Source organism: Panthera uncia, chromosome B1 (assembly GCF_023721935.1).
Source record: "Panthera uncia isolate 11264 chromosome B1, Puncia_PCG_1.0, whole genome shotgun sequence".
NCBI lineage: Eukaryota > Metazoa > Chordata > Mammalia > Carnivora > Felidae > Panthera > Panthera uncia.
Window position 1 is genome coordinate 178,761,269 of NC_064811.1, and position 25,878 is coordinate 178,787,146.

Sequence of the window (25,878 nt, forward strand, 5' to 3'; positions counted from 1 at the left end):
TTCCTCTCAGAGCCGTTGCCTTCAGAGAGCACAGTTCAATAGCCAAAGTAACTAAAAATAATTCCATCGTTTAGTTGTCTGCTTTATAAATCGGAAGAGACTCGGGGCACCTGGGTGGCTCAGTTGGTTGGACGTCTGACTTCGGCTCAGGTCATGATCTCACAGCTCGTGAGTTCGAGCCCCGCGTCGGGCTCTGTGCTGACCGCTCAGAGCCTGGAGCCTGTTTCAGATTCTGTGTTTCCCTCTCTCTCTACCACACCCCTGCTTACACTCTGTCTCTCTCTCTCTCAAAAATAAATAAACATTAAAAAAATTAATATAAACTGGAAGAGACTCTAAATATCAAGGTCACAACTACAATTATTAAAGGCCCTACGTTCTTCTGTGCATTTTTCTGCCCAAGGCCAATGTCTCAAAATCCAGAGCTAACTCTTCCTGTTTTCCCTTGAAGAGATGTGACCTTCTGCACCGGGGGATTTGGGTTGCTGGTTAAGTAGTCTATGCCAGTCTACCGTTTTTGTGCCTGGTGCCATGACATCTGAGGTCAGCAGCATCAGCATTTTCGAAGGGAAGTTGGACAGGAGCGGAAAGAGTGCAAGGAGAAAATGAAACCATGTGGGTGAGCTGGAAACTGCATGTTTCTCGCTGCCTGCAACTTGATGATCCAGGGGGCCTACTGGAGAAGGTGATGAGTTCATCATGGAGTTCATGTATCCGGCTCAGGAGTGAGGGGATCTGAGGGAGGCTCCTGAAGGATCTTAGGAGCTACCGGTTCTGCTGTCCTGCAAATCTCGTAAGCTGGCAGAGCAGTGACGATCGGTATAGGCTTGGAACAGGCCCTGCTATCACTGCAGTGACTTTTGGCACATAAAAAGAACAGTGGGAGCGCCTGCGTGGCTCAGGAGGTTAAGCATCCGACTTGAATTTGGCTCAGGTCATGACCTCGAGGTTCATGAGTATGCGATTCATTTCGGGCTCCATGCCGACAGCGTGGAGCCTGCTTGGGGTTCTCGCTCTCCCTGTCTCTCTGCCCCTCCCCTGCTCTTTCTCTTTCAAAATAAATAAACTCTGAAAACAAAAACGGAGAAATAAGTGTCTCCTGCTAAACTCCCATTCAAAATTTCTTTTGAGGTCCATGATAAATCAATGCAGGGAAGTGAATTCTGGAAAATGTAGTTCTAGTATAGAACTGCGACTCTCTCCTCTCTCTCTCTGTATATATATTTCTGGGATTTTTCAGTGCATATTTTGGTCCATAGGATGGTATCCCACAGATACCTCAGGCTCTTCTTTCTTTTCCCCATTTTTTTTTTCTTCCTGCTTCTCAGATTCAGTAGTTTTGATGGCTTGATCTTCAAGCTGGCTGGTTGTTTCCTCTGCTTGTTCATAGCTGCTGCTAAAGTCTTCTACTGAATATTTTTGCTTTAGTAATTTAGGAGCTTTTTAGATCCAACATTCTGGTTTGGCTGTTTTTTCTCATTTTGTAATTTCCATCTTTTAATTGATATTCTCATTTTTATACAGTATTTCTGATTGCCTTTAGTTGTCTTTTGGTTTTTTTTAAATCATATTTAAGCAGTTGTTTTAAGGTCTTTGTTGAGTACGTCCAACATCCAGACTTCTCAGGGGCCATTTCTGTCCATTGATTTTGCTCCTTTCAGTGGGTTACTTCCCTGTTTCTTCTTATGCCTTGTCATTTTGGGTTGTTGTTGAACACTGGACCTTTGAATATCATAATGTGGTGACTCTGAAAAGCAGATTCTCCCCCTTCCCTATGGTTTGCTCTGTTTGTGTTTCTTGAAGGCTGTGGTAGTCTATTTGTTTAGTTACTTCCCTGAACTAATTCTGCAGAGACTGCATCCCTTGTTGTGCATGGTCACTGAAGTCTCTGTTCCTTAGCTTGTGTTTCATTAGTGTTTTTGAATGCTAGGAACTGGCACCCCCCAAATCCCCATAACCAACCAACCAAACAAACACACAAAACAGCAACAATAACAACAAAAGCTACCTCTCTGGTCTTGGCAGATGTGCATACATCTTGCCTTGGGCATGGACACAGTTTTCTACATTTCTCTGTGTACGTGGCTTTTTAAAAAATGTCCATAGAAACTCTTTCTGGCTTTCGTTAGCAGGCTTTATGCAGTCTATTGTATGTTTCGACTGTAACTTTTGGTGCCCGGCCCCTAAGGGGTGTTAAGTTTGCAGAGTTTTCGATCAAGGCATGCTGCTTTTCCAGCTTGTTTCAAGCGAGGCACAGCAGAGACGAACGCTGGCATTAGTCCTTCAGGAACAACTCAGACGAGTTAGAACTGACATACACAATCATTTGCGGAGAAGGTTTGCCCTGCGTCTTTGGAATCGGGGACCAGGGCCCCAGACTCAGAATGTAGGCTGTGGTAGTCTGAAGTCCAAATCCAAGGGTGGGTAGGACAAGGGTGAGTAGAAATGTTCCAAAACTTCCCTGCTGTTTGGAAGTTGCCTTTCTCTTGACTCTGCATTTGCTTAGTTGCTGTAAAATCTTGACTGTGTTCCAGAGTCCTGACGTGGTTGGTTCTGACAGTTTGTACTTGTTTTTCAATGTTTCTGTGGGGAATGAGCTCGTGGAGTCACTATTCTACCATTTTGCTGACGTCATGCTCCCCCATTTTTCTTTTTGATTAAGTAAATATTCTAAATAATAACCTATACCTAAAACAGGTCTTTCATTAAGAGATAGAAGCATAAAAATAACTTTTGTAAATGACATAACTAAACTTCTAAATCTAGAGTACCCTGTAAAACAAAAGAGCTGATAAATACCAGATGGGAATAGTGTTGTGATGTGACAAGAAGACTGATTCGATTAAACAAAACCACTTAAAGATATGGTACCTAACATTCACTAAAGAAAAAATAGAGTCAAAATGTCAGGCTATGCTGTGGTTATATGCCTGATAGAAAGCTATATCTAGTGCCAAACAGCGATTCCTAAAATTCCTATATTCCATTCCAATGTGTTAAAAAATATCTCAACATAAAAATCTCCTAATTGTACTTTCTCTGGAAACACTGTTAATGGTCTACCTCATAACCATTCACTTCTTCCCGCTCTCTGCCAGAACAGGGATTTCATTTAGTTAACATGGGCCCCTGAGCTTTCATGAACCTTGAGCTTTTCCAACTCTGGAGATGAATAATTCTTTTTTTTTTTTTTTTTTTTAATTTTTTTTAGTCTTTATTTATTTTTGGAGAGAGAGATACAGAGTGTGAGCAGGGGAGGAACAGAGAGGGAGACACAGAATCCAAAGAAGGCTCCAGGCTCTGAGCTGTCAGCACAGAGCCCGACACGGGGCTCGAACTCACGAATTGTGAGATCATGACCTGAGCCGAAGTCAGACGTCCAACCGACTGAGCCACCCAGGCGCCCCCATGAATAATTCTTATTATGCAAATCCAATGATGCTAAGTTTGTATCTCTTGTCAGTGACTGGCTTAGATATAAGTATAAATGCAATCCTCAGCACACATAAATTACTGAGGTTTCAAATATTCCATTCCCCCTTAATCACAAATATTACTATATGATTTGTGACAGCTATATGCCTTCATCAAATCTTTTGAATACAGACTATCATAGTTCATAAGGTTTTGCAAAACTGGAGGCTTTTACTTGAAATTATTTATTCAGGCAACTGAGGTAAAATATATTTGGTTCTCAAATATCAACTGGCATTCCTATTTTCTACCTCCCTTTCCTTTCTTTCTGTTTCTTCCTTAATTTTTTTTTTTAATTAATTCACACTGCAGTTATTTTGATGCTAGATGGCTAGACAAGTAGGATGCAATGATTGTGGTCAGGTGTTCTTTCTTTTTCTTTCTTCCTTTCTTCCTTCCTTCTTTCCTCCCTCCCTCCCTTCCCCCCTCCCTCTCTTCTTCCTCCCTTCCCTCCTCCCTCCCTTCCTTCCTTCACCAAATCACAAAGTACTGCTTCTTGAAGGAGATAATGCAATTTAGCATTCCAAAGTAAAACTCCCAAATATATTGGCACAGTTAAGCCCATTTCTAGACTGGACAGAGTGTAATGGATTACCTCAATTACAAAAAGGCCTGTCTTGGTTTTCAAGAAACAAATGTCTATACCTCCATGGAAAATAAGTATCCATACAGTCGACATCAGTACAGCACATACACCCATAGGCACTGATCTCATACATCTCATATAGGCTGATATGCAAAGGATTCTTTTTTTAAAAATAAGTTGATTTATTTTGAGAGAAAGAGACAAAGTGAGAGGGAAGGTGAAGAGAGAGAGGGAGACAGAGAATCCCAAGCAGACCTCATGCTGTCAGTGCAAAGCCCAACGTGGAGCTCGATCAAACGAACCACGAGATTGTGACCTGAGCCGAAATCAAGCATCCAAAGTTGGATGCTTAACTGACTGAATCACCCATGTGCCCCAAGGATTCTTTTTCATACCATCTTGTTTCCTGTATGAAGGAAATACGGTGCAGTTGAGCACAAGGAATTAATAACCAGATGAATGCAGAGCAAGGCTCTAGAGACAGTCTGTCTACCTTGAGAATCCATTCTCTTAGTCACAATTACACTGGAGAAAATCATCCTATGTTTAACAAGCAGAAGGACATAATGTGGTAAAAGGCCATTTTCAGCAGGCCATTTCCAAGACAACATTTTTGCCTTTGCAAGTGAGAAGTAGGGAATCTACTACGTGGTTACCATTTGTGAAGTGAGACTTCAGGATATGAAAAAATACATAAGCCCTTTTGTGCTTATCACCATTACAGAGGGAATGGTAGAGCCATTCCATAGTAGTACCACTATCTAATCATGTGTCCCTCTGGGTTGGGCTTAGGAAACTTGAAAGAGTATGTTCTTCTCAGGGCTCGATTGGATTTGGCTTGGCTTCGATAGCAGTCACTGGTCTTTCTGGCTGTATACTTAGTAGGATACAGGCCCTGGGTTCCTGGTGGCCTTTCACACTCTAAGACAGACTAGACCTGCATAGACAGACCTGTAGGGTCACTGACCCTTTAGGGCTGAGGATCTCTCTCTTTATCTCTCTGTCTTACCTCTCTTTTGCTGGTTGTAACCATTGAGGGACTTCATGAAAGATTCCAAAGAAGGGTGGCTGAAACTTGCTTCTGTGCTCAAGACATGTGCATGCTATTATTTAAAATAGAATGATTGCATGTATTTACATTTCAAACACAGTGTCTTAGAATTATAACAACTATTCAACTTAATTTAAAATGCATAACAAACTGAGCTCCATGTTGAAAACGACCTGTTTGATCCGCCAATTATCAACACACATATAGTGATGGCGGTCTGTACCTTTTCTCAGATGCTCTGCTTTTAACTAATTTACGGTTCAGACAAAGTAACAAACAAAAAGTAAAACTGTCAATACATGAACACGTAAAATAATCGTGTTGTTTTTCTTTATCATCATATTACTGACCTGTATTGACCTGTAAATCTCCTGATAAGTTTTTCATCATGGCCAAAGTATGTCATGAACATTGCTCTCTAACAGCCAAGTTATTGCACATTCAGAGAATTTGATGGCCGGGTAAAATTTTTCCTCAACAAACGTGTGTGGTTAGAGATTTTGCGAACTCGGCACAAAAAACCTCTTCCCAATCCTCTCATTATTAAGACAGTAATTTCATTAAAATCAACTCAAAAGATTACAGAGAAGACAAAAATGACAAAACTTGTCATCTTGTGAAGGTATCAGCTGAGGTCAATGATTGGAAGGTGTTTCCATTATCATTGGCATTTATGATCCACGAGCCTTAGACTTTAATCCGTTCCTTTTGATGCATGTCGTTATGTTAGAAATTCCATTTAAAAACCTAAAGAAGTTGAAATGGTTTAAATATAGACATATAGGAAGTGTGACGGCGTTCAGTATGTTTAACCAGTGATTTTAAACAATTCCTTTTCTTTAGACAAGATTCCTAATCTCTTAAACATTCACTGGACTGATTTTAATGCAGCAAACTTATAAAATCATTTTGCAACAGTGGTTTCATAAATGTGGAAGAAAACAAAACATTACAAAACGCAAGTGACTCCAGCATCTTCAGAGTGTGAACAGACTCTCGCACCCCACTGTTTAATTTTACATTCTTCGATAGATGATTCTCTCCCAAAACAAAACACTTCATTCAGCCAGATTGGACCGGTACCTGAAGAAACCAGATACAAATGCATCAGTAAACACGGTCTGGGGTTGATGTCTGAATGGGACAAAAACATTAATTGACCCTCTAACTTAAGACAAAGGTGCTGCTTATTATCTACATCCAAGTGCCGTGCTTTCTATTTGGATTCAAAAATTAATCTGCCCCGGAAAACCTGATATTCTGTCACTGTGTAAACTAGTAAGAGTACAACGTAATAAGATCTATACCAAAGGTATATCCACAGCTCTATGAAATCACAGGTAAAAGAATGATTGGTTTTAACAGATTCATTTTATTTTTAGAAATAAGAAGGGAAATAAGCTTTGCTAATCATAGGTATGTGCAATGACCTGATGGTCTGAGGCCATCTGTATGAGGCATTCTCTGAAACATTAACAGGTACTGGAGTTCTTTTCTTAGCTTCTGGTGTAATGCTATTTACGTGTGCCTGGCTTACCAAATATATTACCTATTTTTTTTTTTTTTAATTTACATCCAAATTAGTTAGCATATAGTGCAACAATGATTTCGGGAGTAGATTCCTTGGTGCCCCTTACCCATTGAGCCCATCCCCCCTCCCACAACCCTTCAGTAACCCTCTGTTTGTTCTCCATATTTATGAGTCTCTTATGCTTCGTCCCCCTCCCTGTTTTTATATTATTTTTGTTTCCCTTCCCTTATGTTCATCTGTTTTGTCTCTTAAAGTCCTCATATGAGTGAAGTCATAAGATTTTTGTCTTTCTCTGACTAATTTCACTTAGCATAATACCCTCCAGTTCCATCGGCAATCAAAAAGCATATTATCTATTTTTAATTAAACTAAGTCTAATACAATCAGCAAAGGGCTTACAAACTATCCTGCAAAAAGACCATGGGTTATTAATTGCAAACACAGACAAACAACAACAAAATGACAGAGCTAATACTCTCTTTATCTTGAACTCTTCCCCAGACACATTAAAGGGTAAATGGCCATCAGCAGTAGGCTCCTCGGAAGATATTTAACCAACTAAATACACAGACTTCACTGCCACTTTCAAGAGAAGGACATTATTCTATCAATGAATAAGGAAAACAACTGCTTTTTGAAAGGAATCCATGCATGCCAGGAGAAGCTCATTTGAAAAATAATGTTTAGAAATGTTTTCCTGGTACACTCTAAAGATTTTCTGTGAGTGTCACATTTAAAAATTCCCCTTTCTTTTACACGTAAGAAATGGAACCTTTGAAAGACTTCTAAATGAAAGATGTGGGGTTTTGTTAAATATACATAATGCAAACCTCCTGATGTGTTTTTAAGGACATTTCATGCTATCAAGAAACTGATGATTTAGCAGCTAAATTTCCAGAAACCCCTTAGCAAGTCTGGTGGATGGTAAATAAATATCTTAATACCGTCAGCATAATCAATAATACATTTTCTTCAATTCAGATCAATGTGATGTTGAAAGGTTCTCTTTCGGTCAAAGAGCTATATAAAACATAATTAGAAATCACTTCAGCTTAGAAACAGACCTTGTGACTTATAAAACACGGTATTAAGTGAAGACTTTTTTTTTTTTCAAAGAGGCCTCTATAATGGCATACATAATGACATTACTCATGCTGATTTTTCAAATATTCTATGAGTTCAATAAATAAAAGTTTATATACATGGTGAGTGATGTGCATAATAATATAGTGGTGTGTGTACATATGAATAAGTTACAAATATTGGGAATTTTGGAACCACTTTGTGGATAACATTTGACCTAACTTAAAAAAAAATGGAGAGAGGTTTTCCACATGTATAAAAGAAGTTATTCCATAGAGTGGGGGCGCAAGGTAACGCTTGATGTATTACAACAGTCACCAGGATCCTGTCATCTAAAACACAAAGTACATTAATGAGGGGAGAGCAATCAAGGGGAAGCCTGTATAGAAAGCCAGGACCATGTTTACAATACTCTGAATTGTATATTGTGAGTCGCCAAAAGAAGTGACATCATTGGGGCACCTAGGTGGCTCAGTGGGTTGAGAGACCGCCTCTTGATTTTGGCTCAGGGTCATATCTCACAGTTGGTGGGTTTGAGTCCCGCACCGGAATCTGCCCTTAGTGTGGAGCCTGCTTGGGATTCTCCTTCTCTCCCCTCTCTGCCCCTCCCCAACTCTCTCTTTCTCTCTTAAACTTAAAAAAAAAAATTAAATGTTATCATCAGAACTACATTTTAGACATGTATATCTGACAGAAATGTAGAAGTTGGATTAAAGAAGAAAGTCTGTAAGCTAGAAGGACAGTTAATAGGATGTGTATGGAGAGATTTTTCTCTGAAGACTTGTGTTTTCATTTACTCTCAGAATTAGATAGGAAATTTTTATTTCCACCTATAACAAAATTGGGGCATTCTCTTAATCTTTGGATAATTTGTGCCTCTACTAGAAAGATCCAAACATGAGACAAAATTATATTTGGGTTCACGTTCTCAAGGTAATTCGGAACACTGCATTGTTCAGTTCATATAGTAGTAATTAAATCATTCGGGCCCAAACAATATTTCTATTAGAAAAGAAAGGTTTTCCTGGGCTGATCAATTATAAAAGTAGTAACCTGAGAACTCAAGTATATTTTGAAATGTTTATAACCGTATTGAGCCTGTTTGACTTAAAATTTTAAGGCAGATAAAAAAGAAAAAGATTAGGGGAATATGACCTCAAAATCAGAAACCTTGCCAGGAATACATTTTTGTTCCCAAGGGGCTCTTCCAAGGTATAGCCCCATCTTTTTTGTGTTTGTGAGTGTTCGTATGTGTGGGCGTGTCTGCACACGTGTGCTTCCTTGTAAATGTATAAAGTCTATCTAAATTTTTTGGAAGCCCCAAAGGGACTCAAAAATATATGCAAATAATCACAACTGCACAAATCATGGAGCTCTGCCCATGTCCACGTAGAAGAGAGCCAAAACAGTGGGACATTTCTACATTGTGTCTATTACACATACAGACATTCATAAAGTGTATCAACAAATGTAAGTAAAACTTTTGGGGACAGCATGGGTCTGTCATAACGGGAGCCCAAGAACGGGATGGCTCTATGAGAGTCTCTGTTCCAGGGCAATGTGATGCGTTCAGTCCTCATGTTGTAGGTTCAGTCACTGGATTTCGATCTCAGCAGTGCAGACATTTCACAATCCGGGGAAAAGAGAATTAAGAATGAGAATCCCTCCCCTCCGGTGGCTGGAGCACCAGCAGGACAGCCCCGCAGGGGTAGCACAACACGGAAAAGAGTCCATTCATGTGCTGATATGTGAACACAAATGTTGAGCAGCCTCCGTAAAGGAAGTCACAAATGTCAGAATGCCAAAGCTGTAGTAGTAATCGTGAACATTTAAGCCCACTCTGTGACGAATTAATGATGTGGCTGAAAACGTTCCAAGTACTTTTAATCTGTTATCTCGTTGAGTCCTCAAATAACCTTAAGAAGTTAAGTGCTCTTCTAGTGCCATTTGACTGTTGAGGAGAGGGAAAATCGAAGAGAGTAAGTAAGTTGGGCCAAGGTCATGTAGCTAATTTCCACCCTGCATCTGCGTGGAGCCAGTGCCTTTAAAAAATGATTCACTGCAATCCCCTGCGTCGTTAGAGTCAGTCGTTCAGCAGATCTGTTTTGCCTGCCTCCCTGAACGAAGGGAATCGAAATCCGTTCCTTCTTGCACTGACTTCCAGCTTATGTTTTAGAGTAGATGAGGCAACTGAGATCACATACGTAATCGGCAGCAGAGTTGATACCCGTATCTAGAACCCCTACCTCCTATTCCGGTGCTTTTTCCACCAAGGACCCGGATATGATAGACATATTGGGCGATTCAGTAACTCTGGTCTTTAGCGATGTAGAAAAGATTCAGCCACAGTGAACATCCTAGGTCTTTTCTACACCTGATGTTTAAAATTTACGTCTTCTAATAACGCTGTAAAATAATGGCGGTTATCTCCGTTTCACAGGTACATCAACTGAGACTCAGGAAAAATGTTTGCGTTTATCAAAATAACAGAATGACACCAAGAGACAGAACATGATGACATTTAAGACTAGGTACAATTCACTGACTGCACAGAAGCCCAAAGAGAGTTATAAAAATAATTTTCACAGATTTGTTTTAATTTTATATTAATATATTCAGGACTATTGAGCCTAAGGGAAACATGTGTTTAATATGCATCTTTCCATCTCATTCCAAATTGTCTTCTGCATTAAAAATTAATTCAAACGTAGCATAAGATTCATAAAATTTTACCTTGATGTAAACCTCAAAGATTAAAAAACAAATTTTATTTTTATTTCTTTACATAATAACTATTCCACAAGGAATTTGGATGCTGCTGCCGTCGCTGTTATTGTTTGTCTCTGAACTTTCTTTCTGGCTAGTGGCAAACTATGCAAAATTGAGGTGTTCAGTTTATTTTATACTCCTATCTATTTGTCATCCATCTATCTATTTATCTACCTAACCACGTACACATCTACAATTCCCTTTACCATTCGGGGGCTGGAAGGAGAGCAAATTGACTGATTTTGTGTTTCCAAAAGCAGACAGCTATCACTGTGTTGTCCACGGCTTCTGAAATTTTATGAGTTTGGTTTGTGATGCCTGGGAATATGCTCAACCGATGATGTCATTCCCTCATAATCTCTTCTTAAAAAATTACAGATAGGGATATCTGTTTCAAAGATTCAGATTTAATCTGCTGTCCAGTCCCTCACCACTTTTCTGGGAAACAACAAACACCAAAAAGGTGATCATATTTCATGAGAGGTAGTATAGTGATGAGACTTCAGAGCAGCTGCCGAATAGGTGTGTGAGAAGCAAAAACCGCTGTTGGTTAAAAGTCTGAATGAATTTTAATTAAATCTAGTCATGGCTGGGTGATTTCAGTCTGGATTACTTTAAAGACTTCTAGTTGTGGGGCGCCTGGATGGCTCAGTCGGTTAAGCGTCCGACTTCAGCTCAGGTCATGGTCTCCGGGTCTGTGAGTTCAAGCCCCACGTCGGTCTCTGTGCTGACAGCTCAGAGCCAGGAACCTGCTTCAGATTCTGTGTCTCCCTCTCTCTCTCTGCCCCTCCCCCACTCACATTCTGTGTGTCTCTCTCTCTTTCAAAAATAAATAAACAATAAAAATTTAAAAAAAAAAGACTTCTGGTTGAGAAGTCAACAACTTCTTCAAGAAAAAAGGCTTTTGTTTTGTTTTGTTTTGTTTTTTGGTGAGGTTAAAAATCAAAGGTGGAAACGGAATGGGAATCAGAACTGAGAATGGGTAAACTTAGACTATAGTTATCAATTCTAGTTTAGTGGTTCTGAAGAAGACACGCATTTTCCCTGTTTTAGCATAGATGCAGAATAAGGAGGTGGGCTGATATAGCTCTGGGATTTCATTTACCTTTAAAATTCTGTGATTCTAAGATTTTAAAGAAGCTCTTTGGAAATTCTTCAAGATAACGAACTTAGAAGGATATTCTGTCTAGCGGAAAGAAATAGGTTAAGGTGCAAATCTTGTCTCCCCCCCCCCACAACCACCATAACCATTGAGCAAATTTGGGCAGGTTTTGTGACAGCTCTGTTAAGTTGACTGACTTTCTCTATGCAGACTGGGGCTATAATATCTATTCTCACAGGCAATGTGAGCACTAAGTGATATCATATAGTGTGTACTTGATTAACAATATTACCCCGTACTTCGTATTGTCTTTGTTACCATAAGTAACAAAACAGATGTGTTAAGAACTCAGTGGGCTCCAAATCAGGTTCCATAATACCCAGCAGCCAAACATCTACCTTTTATTTTATTTATTTTTTATTTTTATTTCCATTTATTTTTTTATTTTTTTATTAGAGAGAGAGAGAGCATGAGTAGGGGAGCGGGGCAGAGGGAGAGAGAGAAAGAGAGAATCTTAAGCAGGCTGCATGCTCAGTGCAGGGGCTCGCAGGGCTTGATCCTGCGACCCTGGGATCATGAACGGAGCCCAAATCAGGAGTTGGATGTTCAACTGGTTGAACCACCCAGTGGCCCTAAGCATCTACATTAAAAAAATTTTTTTAACGTTTATTTATTTGTGAAGGAGAGAGAGACAGAGTGTGAGTGGGGGAGGGGCAGAGAGTGAGGGAGACACAGAATCCGAAGCAGGCTCCAGGCTCCGAGTTGTCAGCACAGAGCCTGATGCGGGGCTTGAACCCACAAACCCTGAGATCATGACCTGAGCCCAAGTCAGACACTCAACCGACTGAGCCACCCAGTGTACCTAAACATTTACATTTTAAAACTTCCTTCCAGTGGGCAGGGGTCAGTCTGTAAGAATTTGAGTTCTGAGTCACTGATATATTTTATATTTGAGATTTTACTCGCATTCACTGAAGGGTCAGTTCAGAGGTACAGTGATATTTTTGATCTCCTTCCATTTATTCTTGTAATTTAAAAACTTCCACTTGGAAAATTGATTATGAAATGTGAAAGGGGTAGTAAAAAAAAAAAAAAGATGATATTTATGTTTAGAATTTTCTTTAGTTTCTGCTTTCACGTTTGGAGCGGCAGCTCAAACTCCTGTAAACTTAGAAGACGAGTTGGCTACCCCAATCCAGCTCCAGCTTTCTGCATCAGCAAGAACTGATGGGACAAACTCCTGGAGCACCACCATGGTCGGTAAAGCTCGTTCAAGTTCGCTGCTGGGAGGCCACTGGAACAAGAGACTGGAAAGCCTGTCAGGCAGAGAAGTGACTCCCTCACCCTGCACTGCCCCGTGCAGTGACCAGGAGCCACTCAGTGCTTCCTTAAGTTTAACCTCTTGGTGTACTCAAAAAAAAAAAAAAAAAACAAAAAAAAAAACAAAACATTCCACTGTATGCAAAAGGTGCATCCAAATAAAAGAACCTATTTAAAGGAGTGAGCTTTAAGCTTTATTCCTATAAAACATTTTGCCTGCAGCTGCAAAAGTAATTGTTTTTAAAGCTAACAAGGATTATCTTGGGTAAGTCAGGTTTGCTGTTTTAAAACCAGAAGGGGGAGGAGGGGAATGACTGTCCAGAATTGTGTTTTTTTCTTTAAGGGGGAAAATACAAAGGGTATAAATTTAAACTTTTTTCTTCTTGTTTCAGTTCTGGGAGTAATGTACAATATAGTGTTGATCTGATTTTTCTTACTTCCCCAGGGAACAAGTAATTAAAACCTGAATGCATCTCTCTCTTTCTCTCCCCTACGCCCACCTCCACTCATATTTCTAAGTTTCCTTTCCAGTCTCTATCCTGCGTTCGGAATTGCCTTTTCTTTTCCTCCTGAGTGAAACTGTAAATTTAAGGTGGAGGAGTTGAAACAGCTTCACATAAAGAGGTTGTTTGCCGTGTCTAATCCCAAATCCGCTTACAATGTAAGCCCGGTTCTTAAAATACAACGTACAATGAAGCAGATCATGAAATTTATTGCTCAGGGTCTTTTTCTTCAGAACAAATAACCTCAGTTCTATTATGTCTCCCAGATCAGCTTCCTTCCTTATTTTAAAATTCTCATAATCATCGTTCAATTGTTTGGTATTGAAGTATCCACAGAGAGGTGAAAAGAGCAGGGTCTTGAGAAGAGTGAGGACAGGGTTGGCTTCCCCACAGAAGACACTCCTGCAGTCACACTTCTGTGGAGTACAAAGTCACATTCAACTTTGAGCCCTGGAATACCCCTGATGTCATCGACAATATGGTACTGATCTTTTCAAAGAAGATGGTAAATACCTTTGGAATGATACAGTTGGAGCTGTTGCTTACAGTGATCTATGCCACCATATTGAGCGATGCTATGAGCCAGGCTTTGTGTTGAGTACTTTCTGTATGCCAACTCATTTAAGATTCAGAATAAATCTGATGGGGTTGGTGCTATGATTCTCATTTTATTGGGGAAAAAATGCAATCTGAGACAGAAGTAGCAGAGTTAAGGTTTCATCTCATATCTCCTCAGTTATAAAATTCTTAGTCTTTCCAATTCACTTCAGTAGGCAATTAAGAATGTTAAAGGAAAACAAAATTCAGACATGCCTGGTTGTTTCATTGTAACAACACTCTAGTATCATGTATAGAATCACCAACTACCGTGAAAACACAGCCTCACTAAAAACGGACCCTCATCTTCGAGAAGTAGTCAGTTATCCAAACAAAATATGAGAGAACTGTCTCCATACAGCCCAATGATGCATTTCACATTAGACTAAATTCTATTGTTTTATTACTTATTTAAATGGAAAACATATTCTTGCCAGGATTTCAGAATACTTATTTCTGTCTTTTCTTAATCCCTGAAGATACAAGCAGGAAGAAGGGCTATAGGGACAAGAATACTTTACTTGTGAGAGTAGGCCTTAATGTTAATGCAAGCTTAAGACATCTCTAACTTTGTGTTTACCACCTATGTTTGGAACTCAATGGAAAACAGCTTTGTACATCGTGATATTTATAGCAGCATTAACAACAACAGCCATATTATGGAAAGAGTCCAAATGTCCATCAACTGACAAATGGATAAAGAAGATGTGGTTTGTGTATATATATTTAGATATGTGTATATATATATATATATACGTGTGTGTGTGTGTGTGTGTGTATGGTTTGTGTGTATATATATGTATATACATATATATATATATATATATATATATATATATATATATATATAATGGAATATTACTCAGCCATCAAAAGAATGAAATCTTGCTATGTGCAAAATGTGGATAGAACTAGAATGTACTGTGCTAAGCAAAATAATTCAGAGAAAGACAAGTATCACATGATTTCACTCATGTCGAACTTAAGAAACACGATGATGAACATAGGGGAAGGGAAGGAAAAATAAAATAAAAAGAGGGAGGCAAACCATTAGAGACTCTTAAATACAGAGAAAAAACTGAGGGTTGCTGGCAAGTGTTGCATCGAAGGGATGGGCTAAGTGGGTGATGGGCATTAAGGAGGGCACTTACTGTGATGAGTACTGGGTGTTACATGTAAGTGACGAGTCAACTAAATTCTACCCCTGAAATCAATATTACGCTATGTGTCAACAAACTAAAATTTAAATACAAACTTGCACAACAAGAGAAAAAAGCTTTTAAGTGTAGGGCAAGGCTTCATATTCAGTGAGGAAATGAAGCTGGGGAACAGCATCTTGTTTGCTTTCCTTCCACAGATCATATTCTGCCAAACATTACTCGTTTTCCGCGAATTACAGTACATATGCTACTGCTGTTGCTCTGAATTTGGTTTACCCTTTATAATAGATGAAAGGTATACTTCAAGGTATAAGAGATTAATAAACTGCACCTACAGGGTTTGTTTCTTTTTTTTAATCATAGATTTTGTAATTTTTATTTGAGAGAGAGAGAGCGCATACGAGCAGGGGAGAAGGGCAGAGGGAGAGAGAGGGACACAGAGAATCTTAAACAGCCTCCATGCTCAGTGCAAAGTCTGACCCTGGGATCATGACCTGAGCCAAAATCAAGAGTTGGACACGCAGCTGACTGAGCCACCCAGGCATCCCATGGGGTGAGGGGCTTTTCCCTTCACTTCCCTTCCTTTCCTTTCCCTTCCTTTCCCTTTCCTTTCCTTTCCTTCCCTTCCTTTCCTTTTAATGTTTTATTATTTTTGAAAGAGCACAAGTAGGGGAGGGGCAGAGAGAGGGGGATAAAGGATCTGAAGCGGGTTCTCCACTGAGAGCTGCGAGCCTGAGGTGGGCTTGAACTCACGAACCTTGAGATTACGACCTGAGCCCATGTCAGACACTAAACAGACTGAGTCACCTGGGTGCGTGGGGCTTGTTTCTTAAAGACACAAAGTTAAATGTCTCTCTGTATAATGTAAGCTATAAAATCACTCATCTTGAGGAAAGGTGAGTTTTCGCCCGTTTTAGGATAGTTTTTTCTTTTTGGATTCAGTTATTCAGCTAGCCCATGTTTAAATTATCTGAAAAATGGCAAACTGTATTTCACTTTGTCAACAAAGGCACATCCTAATAATTCAAATAATCTACATGTTGTTATTCTTACAACTGAATAATTTTATCCATCTACCAGGTGAAGAAGTCACCATCGATGAAAATTGTATTTCATCCATTAAGCACTGTGGTTGTTCACTTCATAGATGCTAACAGTCATCTGAAATATTTTATATGATTAAATATTTGAAATAAATGGGCTTTCATGCTATTGGTCTTAGTTTCCACAGAAATAAATTCTCTCTTCATATGTTGTTGAAACCAAGGTTGGTAGCTCAGTCTTGCTAAACGACTGACTGATTCATTTGACTCTCCAGTGACCAAGAGTTGGGGATTTTTAAATTTTGTTTTCTTCTCTAGAAAAAACAATTATCTGGCTTATTGATATTTAAAACGTTTTGCTTTAGGAGGTACATTTTAGAGGTGCAAGAATGATTTTAGTCCCATACTTTCCAACCTGGGGAGAAAGTTCTGAAAATTCAGTAGAGATGAAACATATGGAAATTTCAAAGATGTATGGTTGTAGAAAATTATGGATCTTTTCTATTTCCTTTGTTTCTTTTGTTCAAAGCTGTAAGACACAAATTAAAAACTGGGGCCAGGGGCTGAGCCTAGGTACAGAAATTCTTGCCATCACCACACTCTTTTGTCTTATCTCACCTCTTCATATGAGACTAAATGATTTTTCTGACCCCTGAAGACTTTGGAACCTGGATCTCTGCTTAAATTTCTCTCTCTTTTTAAATGCTTATTTATTTTTGAGAGACAGAGAGACAGAAAGAGACAGGGAGACAGAGAATCCCAGGCAGGCTCTCAGCCACCCAGGCGCCCCAATTTATCTCTTCTTTTAAAGTTTATTTATCTTGACACACTCCCTTATTTTATTGCTATAGACAAAATAGCAGCATTACCAGATAATCTTATGTTTATAACTTTGCATGAAAATTCTTCTTGCCCATATCTAAAATAACACTTAATAAAATCAAGAAGGCCAATTTTTTTTGTCAACATCAATTTCAGAGAAACTAATTATGTATTTGTCAGATTTGTAGAGTAAATAAGGAAAAAAATAGTGACTTTAAAAGTCTAATTTATATGGTTACTTTTTTCTAATCTCTTTATCATTTAGAATTGAAACGCTCATATGTTTAATTATACATAAAACCTGTTGTAAGGTACCCACTTAGGAAAAATAAATGAGACAGTAAAAATGTTAAGATGTATACATTCAAATACTTTTGGCCCCTGCAAATTTTCTTCCTAGCTCTTAAAAAAAAATTCTTTTTTAACGTTTATTGATTTTTGAGAGGGGGGGGTGGTGAGGGGAGGGACAAAGAATCTGAAGCAGGCTCCAAGCTCTGAGCTGTTAGCACAGAGCCTGACATGAGGCTCAAACTCAAGAACTGCGAGATCATGACCTGAGCCGAAGTTGGACGCTAGGCCAACTGAGCCACCCAGGTGCCTCTCTTCCTAGCTCTTTAATACATTCATAGAGCAGGTTATGGAGTCAGCTGGGTAAAAATACACAAATATGCATGCAGCAACAGAATTACTCAGTGTTTTACGAACCTCAAATAGAGGGGAAAGTAACCTACCTCTTCCCTTATTTCTCATCACGTTTCTTAAAGGATTTAGAGAAATCATAAGGAGCAGGTAGGGAGAGCCTATGTAATCGCTTCTTTCTCTTTCATGGCTCCTCACTGTCCTTTTAGAATACAGGTGCTCCATCAGGGACCAAGGATAGATCTCACTGCTGTGGAACACGACTGCGAGGAAGATGCACAAGCCGGTGCCCGGCTCTCCAGTTCCGCAGAGGAGAGAATGTGAGCAAGCACCGGGAAATGCTCCTATGCCCCCCAAGACCCGGATCCATAAACTGAGCTTCCCAGGACGGCCTACGGTTCACTTGTCCCTAGTTCTCTTCTACTGCACCAATCACTATTTTCCTCTGGTGTTGTCTACTGAACCAAATGAGTCTAAACACCGTTTAAACACTAAAGATCGCCTGAGAGCGTATGCCATTTATTTTTAAGATCTATTTCTTTTCATTTCTACTTTCTAGGAAGGGATTTTGAAAAAAACTCCTACATAGGATATCTCTTCCTATTTTATATGTTCCTGCTGCTACTATATCCTATGTATTAGAGAGGGGCCAACATTTCATTAAAAAAAACTATATATACATATATATATATATATATATATATACACTATACTATATAGTACACTATATACTATATACTATAGTATATAGTATACTATAGTATACTATAGTATATAGTATACTATATAGTATAGTATATATATATATATATACCATATATATTTATATATAAAACTATATATACATATAAAAAAACTATATATACATATATATATACATATATATATATATATATATATATATGAAATATATTTTTTAATTACCTTGTCCAAAGTAAGCTCCCTTATGCACAGCTTGAACACCTTGGTAACCCAAACTTCTACAGACGACCTGTCCACCTCGTAGCTCCCAGTGGTCATCACAGACTGTGCCCCAGTGGCCACTGTGGAAAATCTCCACTCTGCCCTCATGAGGACCGCTACCACCAACCAATCGTACGGTCTTAGGTGGAGCTGGAACAAAAGCAAGCAGGGGTTAATTATATATAACTATTGTTTTATAGTGCTTAAAAAATCGCCACATTTTTCCCCCAAGAAGTAGGACTACTGAAACAAATATTAAACTTTCTAGCACCACCTGTTGGTAAAGAGTTTAATTGCAGATATTGCATTAGTCAAAACTGAAGTCGAATTTCTTCGGTCTCAACACTTCTATGAGTGACATATACAATTTATATAAGTTACATATATGAGAACACTTCAAATATTATGCCCCAAAGACTTTAAAATTCAACATCTAAAAGTTTATTAATATGCTAAAGACTTTTCATACTACTTAGTAAAAATAATAACAAATTGGTTATTTTCTTGCCACATTAACACACAAACCGGAACACATAATCCAGTGACTTTCGATGATGTAGGAAGTGGAAGATATTTTATAAATTATAAACATAAAAATAGATGACCAAACATCCTATCTTTTACAAGAGAATCAAGATAACTATAGTGACAATATTTATTATTTTGGATATTTTGAGAAATTACTAAGGCAATAAACTTTGTGAAGAAATATACTATGTGTTTAACTATAAAAATTTTGTTCGCAAAATTAATCAAATTGCTATATATGATAAACCTTTATAAAATTTTGATCATGTGCACATTTAAATGACTATTAAATGACTCTTTTGGTTTTTTTGTTTTGTTTTGTGTTTTGGGAGAGAGAGAGAGAGAGAGAGAGAGAGCACGAGAGAGAGAACACCCAGGGCAGAATCCAAAGACACAAGGCTCTGTCTCAGCGATGAGATCATGATCCGAACCAAAATCAAAAGTCAGACGCTTAACAGACTGAGCCACTGAGGTGCCCCGTGCCTCCTATTTTTAAAGAAAACAACATATATATATATACAATATATATATATATATATACAATATATATATTGTATATATATATATATATATAATGAACTTAGGGACAGATAAATAAAAGTATGTAAATATTATAAAAACAAGTCACTTGGAGAATAAAAATTTCTTTTTTTATTTCTTTTTTAATTTTTATTATTATTTTTTTAAGGCTTATTCATTTTTCAGAGACAGAGAGACGGAGCGTGAGCAGGGGAGGGGCAGAGAGAGGGAGACACGGAATCCGAAACAGGCTCCAGGCTCTGAGCTGTCAGCACAGAGCCCAACATAATGCCCGAACTCACGGACCGCGAGATCATGACCTGAGCCGAAGTTGGACGCTTAACCGTCTAAGCCACCCAGGTGCCCCCAGAGAATCAAAATTTCTTTAAAGAACCTTTATTATTCTAGTAAGTTTTCATTTATAAATCATTTGGCTGAAGAATAGAATGAAAGGCAGAGACAGAAAATACTTTTAAAATTTAGTTCATGGCTAAATAAAAATAACAATATTCTCTAATAATTATAAAAGCCAACGAATAAGTACAGTTCTATTTAAATGTATCTTTTTAATGTAAGTTTGAGAAACACTATAGTGAAAAAAGCAAGATGTGACTATCACCAAATATATCCCTGTCATACGAAAATGGAGTGTTAGGGAATGGGTTTACAAAGCTCAATTAATTGAAGAAATACTCAGCAACATTTTTTTTCTAAATTTTATTGAAACCATAATCCAGTAAAGAATACCAACAATTTTCTATAACATTCTATAACAAAACTGACTGAGCCACTCAAAAACATAAAAAGCTAACATGTTAATATGTGGTATTTATAATTATAATTATTTTCTTGATTCTTCCAAAATAGAATTCAGTGCTAAATACCGAATTAATGTAATCAGGCCCAAGTGCATAAGCCATTCCTCACTTAATAAACATGAGTTTAAAACATTCTTAAAGGCAAAATAATTTGTTGTTACAGTATTCACACTTTCAATTACCAAGTAAAATACCCATGTGACCCAGTCATTCGTTATAATTGCTTAAGAAAATGGGCAATAATAATCCAGGCGTGGATTGTTTAATGTTTTAAAATATTAGAGTCATGTAGTATTAACAAGTACCACCCCCAAAGGTTTTGTCTTTCCAGAAGTCAAATATACCCACACATAATATATTTATCATGATGCTGTGACAAAACACATCATATTCAAACAGCTGATTACATGAGCTTGATGTTCTTCTTACCCAAATAGGCGTAGGAAAGTGTTATGGCTGTGTATTCTTTACCACTTACCCCTCCCAAAATGTCATTAAGAAGCCTTGTGTATCCTGGGGTAGTATTTCTCAAACATTAGTATCGTCTTAGCCTGTTCAGGCTCTATAACACAACACCATAGACTGGGTGGCTTAAACAATCAACGTGGTATTTTTCACAGTTCTGGAGCCTGGAAGTCGAAGACCAAGGTGGTGACAGATTTGGTCGGTGGTGTGGCCAGCTTTGTTGGCATGTAGACAGTGTTAATGCATTTGTCAAGTAAGAAAGAGTAGGGGAGCTATTTCCTAATTGAAGGTGAGTTTTGAGCAAAGACAGTAAGTCCAGCTCATAATAGATATTTAAAAAATCTTGATATAGTTATGTAATATTAATTATACTATATATTTAGATGTGTTTTCTTTCTTTTTTATATCTGTCACTGTAGAGTATAGCTGAAGTGAAAAACCCAAGAATCAGATAATCTGGATTTTAGTTCCGCCTCTCACATGGCTTCTATGACCTTATGAAAGCGTTTAACTACCCTAAGACCAAGTTTTTCAGCAAGCCAAAAATATCTACTATCTCACCCTCTGCAGAAAAAGCTTGCCAACCCCTGGTGTAGTTGAAAACACAATCCATGGACTAGAATGCCAGAGGATTTCGGTAGGGATACTTTTGCTAAGTGGTCCTGGAACAAATAAGGTCATGGCGCATCTCTGCTTTCCTTTCCAGCTCCGCTGAGAACCACTCCATCCATGCACTTCTTGCTTTTTACTTCTGTTACATAACTGGTCACATTTCCCAAATAAGCCTTGCTCTCCCTTATTTCTGGAGCTTTGATCGCTGTTGGAAATGCTCCCTCAACCCCCTACACCCTTTCTCCCACACACACACCATCCAGTTCTCCCCGTGCCGCCTCCAGTCCCAGGGTTTGGATAGGTTTCCGTCTTGAAGCTTCAGCAGCACTAATGACCCACCAAAGCACTCTAAACCAGTTTGTTTTCTCCATTAAACTGAGATCCTTACCGCTAACATTTCAGCACCTGGCAGAGCACAGGATTTCACTTAGGAGGCACTTGATGAAGAGTTAAGGTATGAGTGAGTGAATGAATCACCGTGAGCTCTTCCTGATGTGCAAAGTGCATTCCTGAGTGGATGGAGTTAGTAAATGCTGAAAATATCAAACAATAGAAGACATAGAATTCAATATTTCACAGGTGTCTGGAGGGACTATAATTCCTACGTGTAGTAGCAGTAAGGGAAGATGCTGGTTTACCTGAGATAAACGAGTCCCATTCTGGGAAGAAAGGATGTGGCTATTTACTGAGAGCCCCCCAAGGTGGGAGGGATGATCAGAAGCCTTTATATATCCTAAAACCCAGTTTTGTAGGTTCAGAGGATTTATTTCTTAGTGGCAGACTAACGTTAAACAGAATCTTGGGACTAAATGTCAATTCAATTTACAGCAAGAAATGTAATTGCCTCAAAAACTGGAATATTTGTATCTACTTGACAAGGCCATTTTCTCCCCGTGGGCAATCTGCACAGGAAGTCAAATTGCAATCAGTGAATTATTACTTTAATTAATTTATTAATTTACAATGAGACACAGCAATGAGATTTTGCCTCTGGGACTGGCCAACACTGTTTGGTTAATACATTTTTCTTTACATATGTTAATACATTCCATCAGGTTAGGTGATTTGGCATATCTCTGCTCTGATTCATTTTCGTTTAACTTCCTACAGGCAATCTGACTATTCTTAGTTCCCAGTTCTGAAGGGAAGGGTATAGTACTGATCATTTCTATATATTCTTAAAAGTCTGTATATAAAATAAAACCAATATATAAGATATTTATTATACTAATAGCTCACTCATATTTCTATGATCATAAGAAAATTTTTTCAAAAGAAAAGTATGTCATAGAGCAGGTAATTTACAAAAAGTTTTATAATGTAATGTGAAGAAATAATTCAAAACATAATAAAAGTTAACAACTTTGGAGGTTATTTCTGTTTTGTTTATTGTGGGCTTATTTTGAAAGGAGGAAATAAAACATAACTATAATAAATATCTTAGAATAGAAAAAGAGTTGATTATTATATATACATTAAATGAAGAGTTTTGGGGGCATTAAGCATAACATCAAAAGATCATGTAGAAATGGAAAAACAAAGATGATAATACAAGTATTATACAAAAAGACCAGAAGTACCCAAGGAAATTACAGTAATTTTGTATATGGGGCAAGAAATTGAATATATAATCTTTTTCTTATTTTCTGGAATTGCATTATTTTAAAAACTAAGATTCATAAAAGAAGTTGTGGCTGGAGAGTCACTAATGTCCTTACTCTTGTAAAGGGTCAATGACTCAAAGCTGAAATTCACAAAATTGAGAGGAAAGAACAAGCTCAGAATGAGCGAGATATAAGGCCATTCATGGAAGGAACACACACAATATTGTCTGCTGTTTGTGCATAATACATATGTAGCAAATGTATAAAACCAGAAATGGAAAGAGACATATATATTCCAAGATAAAGGTTCACCCTGGAAAAGCTAGGGACGCTGGCATAAATAGGGTCTCAACTGTATTAGTTAACATTCTGTTTCGTAAAAAACAAATACCTGTAGTCGGTATGGTAAAACGTCAAATTCTCCAAAATCCAGGTGATGTGTACATGACTACTGGGTAGGTGTTTGTTATAAATGTTCATCTTTTTTCCCTTTATATTTGAAATATATTTTATTTAAAGAAGAGAACACATCTACAGCTCTGTTGATGGAGCCACACGTGAGCCCTAAATAAGTTACAAAAGTGCTTCAGTGCCAGTCTTAAGAGTTTGAAAAAAAAGGGATTCTAACTCTACTAGGCTCTATTAGATAGGGAAAATTCTAATCTGAAAAGAGAGATCAGGAAGGACGTGAACTATGGGGGCTTCTTTGCACGTGTCCCTCACCGCTACTTGCGTAGAAGTCAAGAACGGAGGTTAAAAACAATTCTTGAGGAGTATAGTTATCTCAACTATTACCGTATCATTTACTTCATGGTCACGTTTTCTTTATTCATATCATTTATTAGAATTAGAATTCAGGGTTAAATTTATTACAATGGTAATTATTATATTTATTTCCAAATTCAGTAAATTAAAAAAAAAAAATCTGATTGCAGTTTGATCTGGAAGTCCTCACAATGTGGCCAAATTCCTCTAGAAAGGAAAGTGATGTCTTCTTTATGATAATTAGCTTCATGAGGTAGTTAGCTATGAACCGCACAACCTTGATATCAGATGTCTGGAGAAACAGAGTTAAACCTCTCTGGAAAATTACCGTAACAGATTTTGAATCTTACTCTGGAAGTTGAAGGAGACAAACATTTTGGAAATCCGAGACAGAGCAGAGCACAAAGTAGATGGAGAGGGTCTTAGTGGAGAAGAGGCGTGCAGTGTAGTCTGATGACAGCGGAGAGATTGAGAGCGGCCAGGGAGGAAAATGTAGTGTCTACACTGGCTGGGAATTTCAAGACAATGAAATCTGAGGTTCACCTTTACCTTGTAGACTGTTCTGCTTGCATTTTCCTATTATAACTAAGCCTTCAGTAAAATCCTCTCAGATCCCCAGGCAGCACTAGGCTTCTTCCTCAAATGAAGGCAGAGATGTAGTGCTCATTGTGGAATGAGCAGTGTGGAGAGAAAGAAAGGTATGTAGGTTGTTTCCTAAACCAACCACAACGAATGATCCCCATCGTGTGGCTTAAAACAAGAAATTTATTCCCTCACAGGTTTGGAATCCAGAAGTCTGAAATCAAGATGTCCACATGGTCATACTCCTTCTGAAGGCTCTTCGGAGAAATACTTCCTCACATTTTCCTAGCTTCTAGTGGCTCCTGGCAGTTATTAATGTTCCTTGGCTTGTAACTGTGTCACTCCAATCTCTGCCTCTGTTTTCTTCCTGGGTCTGTGTGTCCCTCTCATAAAGATGTCATTTGAGTTAGGGACCACCTGGATCCAATATGACCTCATCTTAGCTTAATTCCACTTGCAAAGATGCGACTTCCAAGTAAGGTCATATTCTGAGGGTTCATGCGGATGTGAATTTTCACATTCTTAAACCCAGTATTACAGAGGTAGCAGGGAAGATACATGATGGAAGGTAATTTTTTCTGTATTTTCATCAGACTATTTCAGATAGGAGGCACTCAAATTGCCTTAGAACATGAGGTTGGTGTTCAGTTTTATTTTAACATTGAAGAACAAACTAAAGGCCCAAGATTTGAGGACTGCAGAAGAGGCAGGTAGTAGATATTTTGGCGACATTGGAAATTCACTGGAAATTAGTTAGCAAACTCCACCGTGATTATACTGAACACTCATAGTTCAACTGCTGAATAACTAAAGACTGAGAATCTGTTGCTTCAAAATCCGCGATACCAAACTCACATAGCACTGAGTAAATCTAACTTAATTATGAGTGGGAGTGAATTACTTCAGTGTGTGCAAATTAAAAAGTAGCAGAAGGCTATTCTTGCCTGTATTTCATTTGTCACTTTTTGAGCTTTCTCATCGGAGATAGCTTTAAAAGAATCTTGCTGGAAGAAGTGGTAAATTTTTAAGATGGAAGAACTTTGTGTTTAAAAAGAATACCTCTCTTGTTGTGCAGATCCCCACAAGGATATGATGGTTAAGAATAAGTTTATGTTGTGGGGGGGGGGGGGGCGGAGACAAAACGGAAAGGTTGAGTAAGACAAGAAAAGCAAGTGTGGTTGGGAGTGTAAGTTGTCTGTGAGTATCCTGGGCGCTAATGTTGCTTCTACTACTGGATTTCCAAATTGTCAATTAAACAGACGTGTCTGTGTTTCAAAGACCATATTGTTTTCTTCAAGGGACCGTATCCACATATTAGGGTATTGATTATCATTTTAGACCA

General features: G+C 38.2%; 1 protein-coding gene across 3 annotated transcripts in view; it reads right to left on the reverse strand.

The window, feature by feature from the left end:
* Positions 1 to 4,255: 4,255 nt before the first annotated feature.
* MSR1 (macrophage scavenger receptor 1) overlaps positions 4,256 to 25,878 on the reverse strand; it is an 83,582-nt gene continuing 61,959 nt past the window's right edge. For 2 of the 3 annotated variants that reach the window (XM_049631698.1, XM_049631697.1), the window contains exons 9-10: positions 18,605 to 18,793; positions 4,256 to 6,194 (exon numbers count right to left, since the gene is read on the reverse strand). In XM_049631698.1, the coding sequence (XP_049487655.1) occupies positions 6,061 to 6,194; positions 18,605 to 18,793 (323 nt within the window). In that variant the 3' untranslated portion in view covers positions 4,256 to 6,060. The remainder of the gene's footprint in view (positions 6,195 to 18,604; positions 18,794 to 25,878) is intronic. The other variant, XM_049631699.1, reaches the window with a different exon arrangement.